At 39.8% G+C, this 19,820-nt stretch overlaps 1 protein-coding gene across 1 annotated transcript in view; it reads right to left on the reverse strand.

The window, feature by feature from the left end:
- CCDC73 (coiled-coil domain containing 73) overlaps positions 1-19,820 on the reverse strand; it is a 102,299-nt gene that overhangs the window by 15,720 nt on the left and 66,759 nt on the right. The window contains exons 10-13 of the mRNA XM_019519962.1: positions 15,017-15,127; positions 11,906-12,037; positions 5,766-5,996; positions 2,839-4,453 (exon numbers count right to left, since the gene is read on the reverse strand). Of these exons, the coding sequence (XP_019375507.1) occupies positions 2,839-4,453; positions 5,766-5,996; positions 11,906-12,037; positions 15,017-15,127 (2,089 nt within the window). The remainder of the gene's footprint in view (positions 1-2,838; positions 4,454-5,765; positions 5,997-11,905; positions 12,038-15,016; positions 15,128-19,820) is intronic.

The following is a 19,820-nucleotide window of genomic DNA, read 5'->3' on the forward strand; positions in this document are numbered from 1 at the left end:
GTAACAAAGAGCTTAGATGGGAAGGAGGAAGTCGATGTCATCTTCTTGGACTTCCAGAAGACCTTCGACACAGTGTCCCACCCAATTCTGGTGGGCAAGCTGAGGGACTGCGGCACTGACGAATGCACAGTCACATGGGTGGGTGTATTCAGCATCTCACACTCCAAAATGGCGGCAGCTGCATTTTAACTGAAGCTCGTTCAATAAGCTTTAGTTAAAGCACTCCCGCTGCCATTTTGAAGCATGGGGACACTGAATACATGTGATGCTGTGGGCACTTTATATGAGCAGCTCCCAAGAGCTAATTAGCACTCTCCAGCAGACTCGATTAATCAAGTCTACTCCAACACACTGTAATTACAGCGCATCAGAGCAGATGTCCTGCACATCTACAGACACCCATGATCCTTTGACAGGTACATAAGATAGAACAAACAGGGTTTAGGATCCCTCAATAAAATTATTTTTTCCAGGGTAAACCAGTCATTTGTTTTTATCTTCAGAGGGGTATGAGCTTTTGTTTTAGCATTTGACAAAATTGATAGTTGTATAAAAAAGGTCATATGTCTCTGAACCAGTTAGTCTGGCCAGCTAAAAATATGTACTGGATTTTTCCCCGGGCTGATTGTCCCAGGCTTTGACATGCATCAAAACAGGTGTAGGAAGGTTGTTTACACATTCCACTTGAATGGCACCTACTTCATATTAGACCATATTGTCCCAGGGGAAAAGTGTCATCTCAGTATATCACAGGTACTTAGGCTGAGATAATGAATGTGTAAATCTGTAGGATTCCAAAATAAAAGGCTTTGTCCTCAAGAAATCCATCTGTTTTTAGCCCAAACAGCCATATTTTGTAAAGTGGGTCCAGATGCCTCCCTTAGGATTCCAGATTCTACTCTTGGGACAGATGTGTAAAACCTAGGCATTGAAGTACCTAACTTCTAGGCAACTGATCCTATGTACTAAATCCTATACTCCTATAAGAAGAGAAATATCAGACTAACTCAGATTAAGCCATAAACCTATGGCTTATTCCATGAACAAAGCATGACACACAAGAGTCATGGAATGATCCACCAGTTCTCCTTGTAGGCCTCCTCTTTAGCCCTCTTCCATTCATTCTTCTGTGCAAGGGCCACATAGGACTAATTAAACATTTCTGAATTCACTTTCTATTACTCAAACATTGAAATATTGGTACAGATCAATGAACAGAATCCAAAATTATACGCATGTGTGCATGGGTGTGCAGAGGAATGCATATAAGGAACACGTGACAACTTATGTGTAACAAGTCTATGTAATCGCATTACCTTATTTCTGTAACTCTAGGTTATTCTTGCTTCTATTGCCTTACAGTTACCATTGCTCAAGCATGTCACATCCTATCCATGTCTCTTTCTCCCTCTCTCTCTCTCTTTCTCCCCCCCTCTCTTTTTTATGATTGTAAACTTTTTGTGATAGTTATTAAGGGTAGCATTTCAAAAGCACCAAAATATTTTATGGTAAAAGTCAATGGGTCTCAGGCATCTAGATAATTAAGCTGCATTTTAAAAAGATTATCTTAGGTCCTCATTTCTTTTCTGGAGCAACCAACACAATTTTGGTTATTATGAAATCATTATTTTTTCATCAAATATATTAAAGTAATCATAATGTGGAAACAAAAAACCTCTTTCTTATCTTGATAAAGATTATTTTGAGTTTCTACACTGCATTTCCCAATAAAGTAATCAAAATGTACTACATAAGTTTATTTCAAAATAAATTAAATCTATGATATCTGCTTTACTACTTTTCATGTTTTATTAGGAGAGATTTTTAAAAACTGTTTACTCTTCCTGGAATTTGTGCATACATAATATTGCTAGGGAATAATCACCAACTGTGAAAGTAGCAATTGAAAAAAGCCTTTATTTTAAGCTTTATTTTCCTTTTCCAAAGCTTCAAAGAATACATTTTTCTCCTTTTTCATTTTTGCCATGTTCAGCTGATATTGGGGGCATAATTAATGACATATAGTAAAATAACTGAACTAGTTGGACTCAGTTCTAAAAGGCACTAATTGATCCACAACTGGCATTAAGCATGCATTGGGTACTTGGAAAGAGTGTGATACCCTCAACTCTTGTGGAAAAAAAAACAATAACAGTTGATTTATGACTCTACCCAGCATCAGGATCACTTACCAAGGATACAGGTATTCACTGATGATGCATAAATGTTGACAGCGTGGGCAGTGGGTTATAACTCTACACCACTGTCACCCCTGCTGCCGCCAGGTGCTGACTCTGACCAGATTGCAGCCCTGCACCCTGTGGCCAGTGCAGAAATTGCACTGCTGCTGCTGGCCATGCCACTGCTGGGCCTTTTTTTTCTGGCTGGGCTGCAGCCCCATACCCCACCATCAGCACAGAAATCTGGGTTGGCATGTGCCACCCATGCTCTCTTCTGATGCATTGCCAATGCAGGTATCCATACTAGGTCTTCACTCTAATGCCTTCATCTCTGAGCAATAAGGCTGATGTTTACTATGAACACATCTATAAAAATTAAATTAGTTGTCATAGAATTACTCCTGTTCTATAAGGGAAAAGAAGAGATGAATTTATTTGTTCAAATAAATGGATAAACATATAGAGATTATTTAGATCTGTCCACATAAGAGAATGTCATGTTAGTAGAGAAAATTAAATATCAAAAAGCTTAAGTTTTTTTCTCTAATATTATTTAATATTAATTAAACAGAAATTCCATATTTAAGTACTGTTCCACATTTTTTCTATACAGTTTAAATTATCAAAGAAACACAATGGAAATAATTATTGCTCTTACCTAGTCCTGTTTCTTTCGTTACAGCATTTCCACTCAGATTATGACACAGTTTTGGAGAAAGTATCTCTTTGTTTTCTGATAGACATAATAGTTTCTCTTTCAAAAGAAAAGGCGCTTTGGAAGTTGAAGCCCCCATTGTTTGACTTTCAACATGATTTACTTTTGACCAAGGACCGAGATCTAAAAACTTTAAGTCTACTGGAGTTTTCTCAGTTTTTTTATCTGAAGTTGAAAGATCAAAGGATGACCTTCCACTTCTGTTTACTAAATCTCCAGATGTCCTTATGGGTAAAGAACATGATTCTTCCAGGTGACCTTCAGCAAATTTCGCTCCTGCAACTGTATTATTTAGTGACACTTTTTCCTCTTTTAACAATGTATTCTTCACAGCATTATTATCATTAATCATAGATGACTGTCTTCCTTTAATGTTTGATATCTGGGTATCATTTAATTGATCTTTTTCACAGGAAATGTGTTTACCTGTGGTAATTTTGTTTGTGAAATTTTGTTTATGTACAATTTCAAAATCATCACTCTGGGCTGACCAATTTTTCTCAGTGTTTAAAGGCAAAATCACATCCGTACAAACATGTTTATTTATAGCACTTCCTGTTTGTTCAGTAGTGTCTTGCTCAGGTTGGTCACTTTGTATATCATTCAGTTTTGTCAATGTATCTGGTTTTTCAGTACCTACATTTACATTCTCTATCACAGATATATTATTAGTATTCTTTTCGTTTGCATTGCAAGAATCTGCACTTGCATTATCAAAAAAAAAGGTAGGTTGAACTGGAGCATCAATTATTGTATTAAAAGTACTGTTTAATATACAGTTTCCATTGGTTTTGCTTGCATTTTCATCATTGCATCTCTCTTGAACATCTTTAGGAATCTGTTTAAATGAAGGTGTATCTGAGGAAATGCCACTGGTGCTTCGATATAACAGTTGTATCTGTTCTGTTTTGCATTGTTTGTCATCTAAATACTTGCCATTGTCCTGTAAACGACATTTCAGAAATGTTGTCCGATTATTTTCTGTAGCCTGAGACAGGATGGCAAAATTAAATTCTGTTTTAGCTTGTGGAGTGCTTGTGGTACTCTCAGTTGCAGACTCTTTTGCAGTGCCTAGAGCAAAGCTGCACTCTTTGTTAAGTATATCCTTTATAAAGACATCTTTTTCATACTGTGTGGGTGTGATGTCTGCCTTATCATTTGTGTTACAAACTAATTCATTTGTAGTACTGCCAGCTGTATGCTTGCTGGAGCCTGTCTGCTGACCTGCATCCTCACTGAAGACACCTGATGCTTCAGTATTGTCTAGGAGCATTTTTCTTATTTCAGCTGGGAGCTTTGTAGGTGAGCAGGGGCTGTCCTGGGCCTTTACTTTTGCATTTACAATGCTTTTCTCCAAGTACATTTTTTCTTTCGCAACCTCTTTGCACCCAGCAACACATACTTCCCAGGTGTATCCTTGATTACTTAAATTAACATCTGTGCAAAAGGTTTTGCTTGGAGAAACCTCTCTTTGTTTTTTTTCACAAGGGCTAATAGCCTTATCTTCAATCATACAACAGTTTTCAAGAACTTGTAAATCTAAAAATATGAGAGTGTGCTATAATTAGACAAAAAGCTAATGGCTACATAATGCATTATTTTTAAAGTAATAGGCAAAATGCAATCCATACATAGTTGCATATATAGGACATAGTTGCATTTTAGTTTTTTATTTTTCTCATGTGAAATAGAGTTGTAATTTTCTCTATCAGAAAGTTCTGAGGGGTCAATTTTGTATTAGGACAATTTACCAAATGTTATGCTTTTTAAACTGAGAACAGTATGCTAACATTGTTTTCCAGTTTTAAAAAAAATAGATAGTTATAAATAAATTTAGGCAGGAAACTAGAAGAAGCTTACCATCAAAGAAGAGAAGTTCTGGAACAGTTTTCCCAGTTGGAGTACCAGGGGTACAAAAGACTATCTACTTTTAAGACAAATACCTCTAAGTTTACGAAAGGGTTAACATGATGACACACCTGCAAAAGCAGGGCACTGCCTTGAGGACCTAGGAGGTTCCTCACTGTCCTATGTTCATGTTAACTGTACAGGTTCACTTTAAGTCCTGTCCAACTGAATATTTCTCAGCATAATTGAAAAAAAGCTTTAATTAAATTAATTTATAACATATATTCATATATTTAATTTTATGTTTTCACTCTGCATATATAATAACATGATTGGTTTACTAGCACAATTGTGTCTATTCATCCTTTTAACCTAAAACTCCCTACATTAAATAAAATTCATCTGCCTAATCTAGGGATTGTGGTCATATCAAACAAATATGCCATTGATTTGTCACGACTGAACAACACAGAAAAGCTAAGGCATGATAGTAATCGGAGAAAGTATTAATTGGAAGTATCTTCCAATGTTATTTCTATTAGACCACAAGAGAGATGATTCAGCAAGTACCTATGAAGATCATAACAATCTGACTTTCTAATTTTGAAGGCTGATGTTTTCATGCCAGGTTCAAAATAAGAAAATATTGTTACAGGGACCTATAAAATGGGGATGCTGTGACTGCATACAGAGCTGCAGTATTCCTGGCTTGTGCATGAGCATACAGCGAGAAGGGGAATCTTTGCCTGACAATGCTCCTTTACAAGAGCTGGGGACAATCAGAGTTTCTCAAAATACAACCATGTGCCTCACGATGGTATGCAGAGAACAACATGCTATACCAGCTTAAAGGATGATGCAAGATGCAAATACCACTGGTGTGCCAAGCAGCTGTGTAAGAGATTGGGCTTCTACTAAATTTTGTTTACTTTACACAAACTAGCACCTACAGACACCAAGCATTTCAAAATGATCTGTACAAGAACACTGATTTAGGGCACTGAATCATGCTCTTGTCATACACTGTCTTTATAAGTATTTATACCTTCAGCAATTATTTTATTTTCCTCTTCAGTGCTATCATTATTTTGTTTTGCCTGTACTTTATCAATGTCAGAAGAAAGGCCTACAATCTTTTTTACTCCATTTTCTTTTTGTTCATAAATGCTATCGTTTTTAATGTAGCTTGCATAATATTCATCTTCTCTCTGACTAGTCTGTATTCTGATGACCTCAGAATGTGCTTCACCATTCTGTCATAAAAAGAAACAATTTTTAACATATTAGTAGGAGATAATGTATATGGGTTTCCTATTGAAGTTTAACATACATTTAACGTAGAAGTCTTGAATCATTTTTTGCTGTTCTGATGTAGAACAGTAATCATTCCTTGGAATTATAAAATTATAGTGTGTAAGTGAGAAAAAAGCAGATTTACAAGCCGGATGCAGCAGAAAAAGTCATTAAATTATTAGGTATTCCAAAGGGGCAACTTCACCTGAAATAAAATCTAACAGATTTTTAAAGGAAAAAGGATGTGAATTAGATTTACTGATTTGGTAATTCATAGAAAGTTAGGTTTCATCATGCAGTCTTTATGACCTGCTCAATAATTAGCGACAGCTGAGAAAGAAGAGAATAACAAGTGCAGAATGAAGAGAAGAAATAAATGATATTATGCACATAAACTCAAAGATATACCCCTCCATACGTAGACATCTAGTATTTGTTCCCTTCACAAAAACATTTTTTGCCTCTTTTTGTCTCTGAAATATTGACAGGCATTTCTGTTTACATTTTTTTCCTACAGGCTAGAGCAACATCACCCTATGTCCATTCAACCCAACTCTGTTGATTTTTTTTTCTCTTGGGATCTGCTGCTTGTTTCTCCTTCTCTGAAGTCTCTTCTCATTTTTCATCATATTGTCTTATGTCCCGCCCTCTCTTCTCCCAGTTTGTTGCTTCTGTTCCTCCCTTTCTCTGTATTACCAACCTCAAGCATTCAAAATACACAAGAATGACTTAAAAGCATAAACTTTTTTAAAATGTACATTTGTGTTATTTGCATTTGCCCTCTGGCTCTGAAAGTTTAGGATATACTTCATATTTTCAAGCTTTTCTCTGGAACCAGAAAGGCTAGAAATTTACTTATTTATGACAGCTGATATTTCAGCAACTGAGACTTTAAATAAAAACACCAAGGGCACATCCAGACAACTGCAGACGTGCGGTATGTGGCACCTCAGACCCATCTGCAATGCCACATACCACACATGCAGGCATTCCCCACACTGCTACTTTGCAGTGGGGGGAGGGAGGGTTGACCCCAGGAGACCCTGAGGTCAAAAACACCCATACCAAAAAGGGCAGCACACATGGCTGCAGCATATGCCACCCAAAACTGGAGCCCAGCCAGCCACAGCCACACTCTGGCTGCTAGTCAAGTTTTCTGCTAGCAGTGTAGCTCCCTGAGACCTCCAGGACCTGAAGCCAGCACAGTTGCTGGCCTTAGCCTCCCCTACCCCACCCAGGGTAACCTGCCATGTGCCAAAGTGCACATGGCATGGGCATTCCTCAGGGACAAGTAGGACTGTGCCACTGCTACTTGTCCATGGAGAAACAAATGTCTGCACTCATCTGGATGTGCCCCAAATCTCCTATGGTTTACATACAAACTGTGCAAGACAGTAACACATTCACATTACTCCCTCCTACTGCTTCAGTCCATTGGGCTGGGTCTGTGAAATGAGTTTGTACAGGGAATATTACTATAGCAAGTTGGCATAGGCTTGGTGGGAAAGGACTTGGGCATTTGTACATTTGAAGCGTTTCAAATTCCACTTCAGTTAGGGGGACTTGAAATTTAGACTGCTTCAGGGTATGGACAGGGGATGCAAAAAGGGGTTGCTCAGTCCTGTGATTCTGCTTTCCCCAACGTGAGGGCTCTCCTGTGCATACTGATGTTGGAAAAGGTTTTGAATTTCTTTCCCTACTTAATTCATTGAAGTACTTCATAAGATACAGGAGCACAAATTTTCAAGTGTGGCTTCCAGTCTTGAGGGACCTAATCTCAGACCTATTTTTTAAAGGTACTCAGCGAGGCTACCTCTCTCAGTAATTTCAAATGAATAGTCAGTTCCTCTAAAGATAAGACTCCAAATACGTAAACTTAAGTGATCAAAAATTGACACTTCCAAATCTGGCAGTCATTTAAAAAACTGGCCTATAACTCATCACAAAAATATAACCAGACAACACATATGCATCCATAGTGACCTCTGCTTGTATTTCAGACCAAAGAAATTCAAAACCTTTTCCAACATCATTATGCATACACAGGGTTCACAACAATCTGCAGCTAATATACACACAGTAGGTACATCTACACATGTACTTAACTGCAAATAGACTAATTAGTAGGGCTGTGCAAAGCTTCGATCACTGATTTGATTCGGAGGAGATTTGGCCCGATTCAGTGGCCGAATCTCCAAATCAGAACTGAATCAAGAGACATTCGATGATTCGGCCATAGACACAGCTTTATGTTTTTTCTGTGTACCTTGAAATACCAGGCGTGGCTTGTGAATGCTGCAATGGTGGGGCAGATGGAGCATCCCATGGGAGCGCAGGGGAGGTCCCCTGCATGCTTGGTGGTGGACCCAGAAGGGGACCAGAAGTAGTTCTGGTCCCCTTCTGGGTCCATTGCAGAGTGTGTAGGGGACCACCCCCCCCAGCTCGGTGACTGGTGCCTCCTGGGTCTGGGGCGGGGGGGACCTGGGTTCCCCCTGTGACCAATTGCTGAATCAGGGAGGCGCGGGGAGGATCCCCCTCATGTTCAGTGGCGGACCCGGAAGTGGATTGGAAGTACTCTATCCACTCCATCTGTCCCACCATCTCAGCGTTCATGAGCCACGCCTGGTACCTTGAGGTACATAGAAAAAACATAGAAAGCTGTGTCTATAGCCAAATTGCTGATTCTCCGAATCAGGATCAAATCTTCAGATTCAGCCAAATCCAATTGGGACAGTGATCCGAATCAACTAATCAAATCACTGTCCCCCTAATTGGGCCAAATCCAAATCGTATACTGCCCTCTTAAAAATTACATTAGTAGTGGAGTAAAGTATCACCATCTATACCTGCTACACTATCACGCCACGGCAAATTAATTTATGCTATTGTCAGATAGTACTGTTAGGGACAGTACTACTTTACAGTGGAGTAATTAACTGCAGTTAAACACAAGTGTAGATGCTGACCAGAGGTATAAATTGAACCTGGTTAGTCCAGGTAGCAGAGGGCCAGACTCCTGTCTGCCACCTAGCCACACTCCTTCCTTCCACCTAGCCACTTTTGGCACCCTCATGCCCCAGCCAGCCCCTCCACTGCCTAATGTCACTGACCCCCCATACTCCCTGCCAGCCTAGCCCTGGCATAAACTGCTCTGCCGTGGCTCAAATTGCTGCTGTCCTGGGTGCATGTGTAGACTATGTGCCTGGGAGTAGTTTACTCTGGCTCCAACTGCTCCAGAGTTGATTGCTTCACATTAACTGCACATGTAGATACATCCAGTACGTATATGCAGGGATCACAGTGATCTGTAACCATTCATAAGGTGATATGTGGCAGTTATTTAACATGCATAGCTACACACAAAACAGAGTAAACCAGAGGAGAAACATACCATTAAAATAGGGAGGAAGTCAAGATAAATAACATGTAATTACTCAAATTTAAAATTTGTCCAGAACACCAAATCTGACAATGTTACTTTAAGGAAACAGCTTTTAATTATTTAATGGCTACAGCTGGACTCCAGTCATGCAATAGTTTATGCATATGCTTAACTTTATGTCCTCTGAGAAATTCAGGGAGTTCAACTGGACTATATACAGGGTGTAAAGTTAAGCATGTGCAGATGTCTTTGGAGGAGTGGGGCCTTAGTCAAAATCTTCAATATTACATCTTTTAAAGTAATTTTAAGGCATCTACAAAATGATTTCTCATATTACATAGGCCACTGGCACAGATAAGAAAGCCACTTATTGAATCACCAATGTTTGTGACTAGCTCCTGTGACTTCCTTGGCATTCAACCACTGAAGATTTGACTAATTTTCCTTAATTTTTGCTATCTGATTATCTTACAGCTTAAACTTTTATGGCAGTAGGCCATCAGATACTGTAAGACAAGGCCAACATGTGGCACTGATGCCACAAGCTGGTGCAGGCAGCTTCTGTGTGTGGCATGTAGCAGATTGGTAAGGGGTCAGGCAGCACAGTGGCAGATACAGCAGGAAGCAGAAAGCAAAGTAGCAAATTGGGCAGGAAGCACAGGGAAGGAAACATAAGCCAGAGCAGCAAATCAGACAGAGGGTGGGGATTGGAGTGACACTTGATGACTGTGCAGAACTAATTGGTGGCACACTTGGCAAAAATTACCCCCCACCCCCACTGCTATATCTATTTAGAAAAAATTCCAAGAATTTTGGCATTTATAAACATATACTTTAAACAACTATACTTTCAAAGAGCTCTTACATAAAACATAGAGACATATTAATATATATTATCATAATACAGGTTTTAGTGGATGATTAATAATATGCCCTAACTGTACAATTGAAACATCTTTATTTCACTCAAATAAACAATAATTTTTGGAGCCACAGGACTCTTATAAACATTAATGGAACTCGTGCAACACTATCCCCATGTAATACACTGAAAAACATTGCCTCTCTCAAGTTTAAATCAGTTAGGTGTGACAGGATGCTTAGGACACCTGCCACTTCAAGAGCTGAAGCAGCCTGCACAGCATCCTGCAGGTGCAGGCCAAGGCTAAGTGTGGAGTCAGCTGACCCAGGGTGCCTGCAAGTGTGCTAGGGCTGAGTGGAGGAGTCATCTGACTGGAGGAGGGCTGGGCTTAGTTTAAGCCCCATTTAGTTAGAACCTTTAAGGATCACCTACCTCTTTTCTTCTATGGCAGAAGGTCATGGAGCAGGTGCCATAAAGCTGAACTTATGCCATCTATGGATTCTCCTAAGCCAGTGATGCTCAACCTTTTGGCCCTGCAGGCCAGATGACTGGTGTAGGACCAGTTCACAGGACAGATCCAGCATGTGGGGTAGGTGTGTAGGGTTGGTCCACATGTGTGATCTAGCATGATGGCCCAGGCATACATGCTGGCCTGATACCATGCATGGCCTGATTTCACCCATTAGATATGGCTACTCACCAGTTCAGCTCTGTTTGCTGGATCCAGCTGTGTGCTGGCTTGACCCAGGTGCTAGATTCAGCCATGTGCCAGCCTGACCCCATGTGCTGGCCCCACTGCATGCTTGTGCAATCTAGTGCACAGGGCCACATCATCCAGCATACAGGGCTCCCCACGGGTCTAGAATTTGGCATCAGGGGAGCTACAATTAACAATCCAATTACCTTACTCCCCCCGCCAACTACCGTATTTTCAGACCTGTGGGGAGACCCAGAGGCTCGCGGGCTGGATCTGACCCAGTCTGGAGGTTGAGCGCACTTACCATAAGCAAATGGGAGTTTTTCACCCCATTTTTACTAACCTGAAATAGTGGAAAGATAGAATCTGGACAAGTTTCTGTTCTACTCTTGTTGTTATTCTTCTATTTTCTGCAGTCATTTATTAACACATTCAGAATTTTAAGCCTTTGATGATTTATTTAAGACATTGGATAAAAGATTGTTTAGACTGAATATTGGGCTTCAGTTATTTTAATGCAGATGATACCAAATTTTTCTGTCATCCTACATTACAGAGACTGAAATTAGTTTCTCTGTAAAGGATCTGCTTCTACAGTTCCACCAAGCCTTTGTACAGGTGAATGTTTCACAGAAGTAAATTCTGTCTTTAACAAATTCTATCTAACACAACTAATTGCCAAGCTTATAATCTTATCTAAACTTAGTGAGGGAATGAATAGCCAAATCTCAAGATTTTCTAGGCTCAGAAAGGAGAAATCTACTGTAGGTAGATTTTAGAATTTTATTGGATCACTATGTTGAAGACCTTGGCTTTACAGAATGGAAGTTTCATGAAGGTCATAACAAGGTTTAGAATAAATGCCAAAGACTAGACAGACAGATGAAATATGAAAATTTGCAACTATTCATACACACTTCATTTTTACCTGCAGGTTTTCCCCTTGCCCAGCATGTTGATCTGTCTGAGGAGAATGGCAGTCTTGGAGATGTGTGAAAGCTCCTTTAAGTGAGAGCAACTCATTTTTTATAGTATGTACCTCCCTTGTCATGTTTTCCTCCTGCAATTGTTGAACAGAAGAACTGATCACACCATTTGTTGCATCTGGAAACTTGAAAAATAATATTTTTATAGCACAAATCTTCGAACTACAGAATCAAAGAGAAGAAACAAGAAGGCAAAAATAAAACTCCTCAATTACTGGCATAAACTGTCTTAAATATGAACTATATCTTCAGAGAAACATGAGAACACAGCAGAAGGAAAAGGGAAACAAGAAGACAGAGAAACAGAGCTCATTGCATGAAAATGTGTGGGACTCTTCTGGTCCCACTCATTGCAGATTGTATTTATCTGACTCTTTTCTTTTTTTTTTAATTTCTGGTTGACAACCAGAAAATAATATTTGTATGTCTCTAATGACTTTTTGTTTGAGCACTTGCTGAAAAGATTCCATTTGAAAATTAATCTCTTAATTTATAAAATATGAAAGAGAATAAAATAATGGCTCCCATCAAAGGAAAGTATGCTGTGGGTATATCTACACTGCATTCTAGCTCACATTTGCGTGGGTGCTGACCGGGAAATTCTGCCTCCAAAAGTCCACACTTCAGGAAACAATATGCATCAAACTGTATACATGTACATGAACTGACTCTGCAGCTACACATTTGGCAGAAAGAGTTCTGGAAGTATATCCCAGAATTCACAGCATTTCACCAACTGGATCTACTCTAGGAATTAGTTTGCAGTGTACTGCAAAGAACTTATGTGTACTTCCCCCCTTCCCCCCTGCCCCGCCCATGGAAGCAATTTTAGCCCATCAATACATTTCATTTGAGATTGTATCTGAAGTAGGTTGTTGCCTATGAAAGCTCATGCTTCTCTGAACTAGTTAGTATCTAAGGCCTTTGCCAAATTACGTATATTATGCAATTAACTGATTAATTGCACAATAAATGTAGACCAGCCATATGTGCAAATTATCACGCCATAAAAATATCTAGCTAGCTATAAAAACGGCCAAACAGCTCCAAAATTAGTGCTTCAAAATGTCTAACAACTCTATAGTTGGTTTCTATCCAGCTTTGGTTTGAATGTGTAAGCAAGCTCTAAGATACCCCCTCCCTGCCATTTTTGTCTGACTTGAGAGTAACTTCCTCTGTGCTCCTGGATGTCATTCTCAGTTAACTGATATATTTTTTACAGCTCTAAACAATCTATTATAGGAACAGGTTACAAAAGTCACCACTTAACAGTAGTAGAAAAATTCCAGCCGTACAGACACAGGAGACAAAGAAACAATCTATCACAGTGGGTAAATGAAGGGACACATAATTTTTCCTTGTACATACATTGTCCTCCAGCCTGAAAAGATAATCTTGGCTAATAGCAGATAGAATGGACAAAAAAAGGAGAGGACCTATCTTCAGTAGACACTTGAAGGAATTTGTAGCTAATGTCACCCTTAAAGAAAGGAAGACCATGAAAGCATGGTCCTTCATCATATATGGTGAATCAGATGTAAATTACATAGCAGGTTCTCCAGAATATTGCACCTGAAACCACAGATCTATGTGACACTGCATCCCCCAATCCCTGTCCCTTCTAGGAGCTAACCCCATCCCACCAAAATCATCTGCCTTGTATAATGTATTATTTGGCAGTCCATTCAATTTGTATTCTGCTAACACTTTCTATTAAAAATTACTTGATGAATATTTTTGTCATTTTATAAACTAAGCTCAAATGAACATGCTTTGGCCTATCTTAAGAAAGATAATGAGGATAATATTGAATGGGCATCAGAGGTTAATCTACCTCTGTACACAGGAGATGTCCAGCTGCACATGATCTTAACATTATCAATGAGACTGGAATATTATAAGGAATTAAATGAAATAAAGTCAAATTGGATTGGCTATAGTAGAAACACAAGTTAAGAATAAATATTTGCCAAATAGATCAAACTGGGAATGAAGTTATAAAGAAATATCATTTGCAATTATTTAGAAGATTATTACAAACATTTCAGAGAAACAAACAGAGCTAATTCATATTTGACACGTAAAGCGGCTTTGACACGTAAAGAGTAAAGGGCTTTGTACTGGAGTTATTTTGAACAATTAGGGAGATGTCATCTTCCCTCCTTAAACCACTGAGCATCACCGGAGCTGCTCTAAAGCTTCAGGTTACAGTACTCTTTCCAGCACTTGTATTCAAAGAGTCAAGTCAAGAGAGAAGGCAGAAATATACAGACAGCTCTGCACAAGCCCTTCACAGCCTTCTCTGCCATACTTCCATTGCCTTTCAGGAAAGCAAATTAGAAATGAAAATTAAAAAATTTTGTGACAGCTTCTCTGGTTGCCACTATTCTCTGAAAACTTTAAAATGTTAATTTTCTTACCCAAATGTTTCCTTTCCTTACTTGTGAACAATGGTTTATTATTCTAGTTCATTTGTCACTGTAATTTTACCTTGAAGATGCTGAGTACAATATTTGTTTTTTACAAATCACAGAAATATTTTTTAATAGTAGTATGAAAAACAAATATTGAAGATAGGTCAGTGTTTTGGGCCCATTATATTTGACAAAATGTCTTACATTTTTGTAACTTTAATGTACATGAGCTTATACTAGAGTTTTATAGTTTAATTTCTGGCAGTTTACTAATGATTTTTACAGTCCAGGAATATAATCTAGGAAAATGCCAGCAATGGTTGACAAATGTATTAATTCTGGAACACTATCCAAATACTGTATTAAAAACAAACAAAATAAACCTTCCATTTGGCTTGTGTGATAGAGGCCCAAAAGCACACATTGCTTGCCTTCTAAAGTCCAGAAGCCAAATGGAGTTTATATTAAATCTATATTTTAAAAATATTTATTTCTAGAAAATCTTGCATTGCCAGGAAATAAATGATATTTGACTTTTTACCTACTTTATTTTTGCAATATTTTCTTGGCTTTTAGGGATTATTTGATGACTATTTAAAAAACCTCTTAATACTCTAACATTTAATTTAATAAACCTACATCTTTTTTCCAAGTTCTTACTGCTTCCTCATGCTCATTCTGAAGATTAAGGAACTTTTCTTCATTTTCTTTTGCCTTCTCCCTTTGCAGCTCATTATCTCTTTCAAGGGTCTGCAATAAAATTAATTATCCAAAAAATAATCAATACCACATTAATGAATTTTGATGTGTTTTATGTTGCTGAGACCTTTGCTTCTAACATGCTGAAAGTGCCATACAGATCAGTGATAATGTGCTATCTCAACAATAATTTTCATAAATTAACAGAAAGGTGCTTATAGTTTAGCTAACAGGAAACAGGGGGAGGTTATGAAAAAGAAATGGCTATAAAAGGGTATAAAAACACTTGCCATTATTCAGTTTCACTGCATAAGTTTTAATGTGCTGAAAAAGTAATATAAAGTGCAGAGATGAGAAATATGTAATGTAGCACAATCTAGCCCCACTGAACTTAAAGAAAAAAAACTACAGAATAGCCAAAGAAAAATCTTCTCTTATCAATATGAATAACCTTTCTTGTAATTTGTACTTTTGATTGTAAACTGTGATTCCAACATATCTATTGAAATGTAAAAAAAAAATAGTGTATGTTTGATTGCCCTTTATTTTTACTAGTTAACTGAAACTGAATAAAAGTGTATTAAAATAATAGCAATATGCTGCACAGCTTTTATGCTATCATAACTGTGTTTCTAGCATTTCTGGGCTAACTCAGTGTCAGCTTTATTATCATACTGATAAATTAAAACAAGCTTGTGTAAATCAATCACAACAGTTCTCAAACATCTCTCAGGTACTGCTGGAATTTTTACCTTATCCAATTTTTATAACACACAGTACAAAGGTAAAAGATTTAGCACATCCATTACCTATGATAAACATGATACATACACACTTGAAAATATAAATGCAGTTTTAATGCATTCAAGCTTACTTATATGATTTTGTTTCAATTCTCTGGTAGCACTTCTAAAATATACCAGATATAAAAACATTCTTTCAAAGGAATTCTTCTCTGCTTTACCTTTTAAATACAAAAATATGAAATTGCTTCTGATTTACTTCACAACAAGATTAACATGCTTATAATCAGACTAATTATGATAGCATTTGGAATTATAGCACAAAATATAGCATATAAAAATTAGAGTACTTTCATCCTTCTAAGTTTTTAAAAACAGGTTACACAAACACTTGTCTGGAATGGTTTAGACAAGAATGACTCTGTCTTGAACACAGGTATTGGACTAGATGACCTCCTGAGGGGGTGGGGGGGAACAAGGCTCCAATGATGAAGAGGGAGCAGGGCACAGGCAGGAGCAGGGGCCAGGGTGAGTGAGGCTCCGGCCAGGCCGGGTGGTAGGACAAGCGGAGGCCCAGGGGGCATGTCCCCCCCCAGCGATTTGTGCACAGGGTGGAGGCGGCATGCTGCTATGTGCTGCACTTTGAACTCCACTGCCCTGAGAGCCATTTCTGGGGCAGTTGCAGCAGGGAACAAAGAGCAGTGCTCAGTGGCAGCTGCCTCCGCTTCCATGCACAAATTGGGGGGGGCACGTGCCCTCTGTGCCTCTGCTTGTCCCACTACCCAGCCCAGCTGGAGGCCTACTCAGCCTGGCCCCTGCTCCTACCTGTGCACCACTCCCACCCTCACTGCTGGGGCCTTGGCCACTCAGCCAAGCCCAGCCCAGCCCCACACTGGGAAGAGCCCGGCGCTGCCCGCAGCGGCAACCCGCAGCAGCAGCCCGCCCTTGTCTCACATGCAGATCCAGGGGCACACGCCCTTCATGCCTTTCCGGGGTGTGCCTAGCAGCAGGAGCTGCATCCCTGTCCTGCGCCCCAGCCCCAGCCCCAACCCCACTCCCTCCCTCACTGCCATGGGTACAGTCAAGGCCTTGGAATGTATCCTTATTAGTTATATTGTAGAGTGGGTTCCCTCTATGCGAATACAAGTTATGCTCAGTTTTCTGGGAATGCATGTACCACATAAAGTGAAGGAAACCTGTACTGCGCAGTAGCACTGTGTGGCAGAAAGCATGATGTGACACTACTGTGCAGAAGTCTTGGAATACTGTGCGGTCAGTGTCACAAAAACGCCATTTGGTGACATTACTGTGCACCAGTAACGCTAAAGTTACTCCAGTTACTGCACAGTCATTTAGTACTTGTTCATTACTGCTCAGTCAGCATCTCATGTAGACATGGCCAGTATGAACCAAATGTATGAGCTTATCTACCATATCTCCCAACAAGTTCCCTTCCTCAGGTCTAGGAAACAAGCAGGTACAGCTTAAGCTGAATAACAAATTACAAATGGTATTTATTTTAACTCCATTTATGTTTAGAGATGGATTTTTTAAAGGAGTCCATCACTTAACATTCCCCACTTTTGCACATAAGCTTAACTCCATACATTTCTCATCTCTCTGATATAAGAATGTCTTGCCTCTGCTCTGAAAGCTAAGAATTGTTAGCAAGAGTTCCTTAACTGATGTCAAGTACTAAGATGATGGATGAGAACAGAAACGGTACCTATAGAAATGGTATGGCAGACTGGACCCAAACCAGATCAAAACCAATATCATTACAACTAGAAATAAATAAGTGGCCTGAGCAGGCTATAGGAACAGGTCTTTACTCCACCCATGAAACACCAACAACCAAATCAACTGCCATGAAGTTTCTCTGGGATCTACAATGGTACTTCCATATAAAATAAAATGCTAAGTTTGGAGTTATAAGGTATAGACAACTATAGTGAGTTGTTTGTCTGAGAAACTGTGAGGGCCTGGGCCTAAACACCCAACCGGTAGGCTCAGGGCCCAAGTACCAGTTTGGCCCTCTACCAGGCCACAGCTCATGGAGGAAGGCAGAGCAGCAAGGAGAGGGGCTCCACCAAGAAACGGTTTCTCACTTCTGGCCCCTGATTGGCCCAGAGCTCTGAGCACCTGACTGGATCTTCCTGCCTATACAAGGCTTCCTGTTTTCTGGGAAAACTATCTGGACCAGCCTACTTGTGCAAGTGGGCTGGTACCCACCAGATGGATCCCACAGACTAGTCTCTAACCCCCAGACTCTTCTGAGTGGGAACTAACAGCTTCTCAGAAACAGCTAATCCACTTAAAGTAGGCAAACCATGTCCTGCAGTTCCAGGCCAGTCAGCTAGTGGCAAAAAAGCAAGACCTGAGGGCTTATGACTGCCAGCGATTGCAAGACCACATAAGGCGGTTGCAAACGAGAATTAGTCCTTCTAGGCACATTCACTGGACCTGTACTGAGCACACTCATTTTATAACTATTACTATAGCCTTTTAATTTCTTCAAGGAACCAGCATTGTATCTCTCCCTTCTTTAGAATTAGCTTCAGAAAATTTTGCTGTTATGTAGGTCCCTATCTTTTTTCAGGTTGGGGGAGAAAATAAACTTTAGTCTCTTTATCCAATAAAAAAATAATGTTAACAGAATATGAATAGCATCTCACTTCAAGTTACCTCAGTATTTCCTATAGTAATCTATAAACACATTTCAATTGTAATGGCTACATAATAGAACTCAAACAGGGGACTTTGCTTCTAAAGTGTATATATATATGTCAGGATGTAGGAAAACAAATGTCAGGACATTGCTGTAAAACATTGAAGGGAAAAGTACTATCAACCTGTGGGTACACGGTAACCTGGGTGATAGTGACCACCACTTGGTAGAGGTCACTATCCAGTGAAGGGTGAGAAAAATATCCAGTGATGCTGAAGTTTTAGACCAACTTTAGGGCCAACTTTAGTAAACTTAGGAACCTAGTTAGTGAGGTTGCCGAACTCAAGAGCATCGGGCTAATGGGGGTCCAAGAGGGTTGGAAGTTTCTCAAGGGAGTGATCTTTGGGGCACAAAAGGAGTCAATCCCCTTATACAGGACAGGGGCAAAGGGGATAAAAAGCCCCCTTGGCTAAACAGGGAGCTTCAGGAAAGATTGGGGGCAAAGAAAGAGTTGTATAGGCAGTGGAAGCAGGGGACAGCCACCACGGAGGCATACACCATCCTGGCACACTACTGCAGGGAGTCAGTTAGGCAGGCCAACGCAGAACTGGAGCTTAGGCTGACTACAACAATCAAGGACAATAAAAAGTCCTTCTACAGATACATAGTGAGCAAAAAGAAGGCACAGAGTAGCATGGGGCCCCTGCAGGACAAATCAGGTCAGTTGGTGGTTGACGCAGACAAAAAGGCTGAGCTCTTCAGTGAGTTCTTCACTTCAGTATTCCATAATACTGACCAAGACAATCCCCCCACCTTGAGCATTGACAGATGTCCAAAAGGCACCAGCCTGCCAAAGGTTAGTTCTGACTTAGTTAAAGAGCACATGGAAGGGCTGGATGGGTACAAGTCAGCCGGCCTGGATGACCTCCATCCACGGGTGCTGAAAGAATTGGCCAGTGTCATTGCTGAGCCACTGGCATGGCTGTTTGAGCTCTCATAGTGCTCTGGACACGTCCCTGAGGACTGGAAAAAGGCCAGCGTGGTGCCGATTTTTAAGAAAGGGAGAAAGGAGGAGCCGGGTAACTTTAGGCCAGTCAGTCTTACCTCTATCCCTGGGAAAATACTAGAAAAAATCATCAAAGAGTGTATTTGTGAAAGCCCAGCAGGGGAAACGATGCTGAAAGGAAACCAGCACGGGTTCATCACAGGTAGATCCTGCCTGACAAACCTTAGCCTTTTATGACCAGGTCACACATTGCCTTAACACAGGAGTGGAGGCCGATGTCATCTACCTGGATCTTAGGAAGGCCTTTGACACAGTTTTGCATCCTAG

Source organism: Gavialis gangeticus, unplaced genomic scaffold (genome assembly GCF_001723915.1).
Source record: "Gavialis gangeticus isolate Ggan-Ray unplaced genomic scaffold, GavGan_comp1, whole genome shotgun sequence".
Taxonomy (NCBI): domain Eukaryota; kingdom Metazoa; phylum Chordata; order Crocodylia; family Gavialidae; genus Gavialis; species Gavialis gangeticus.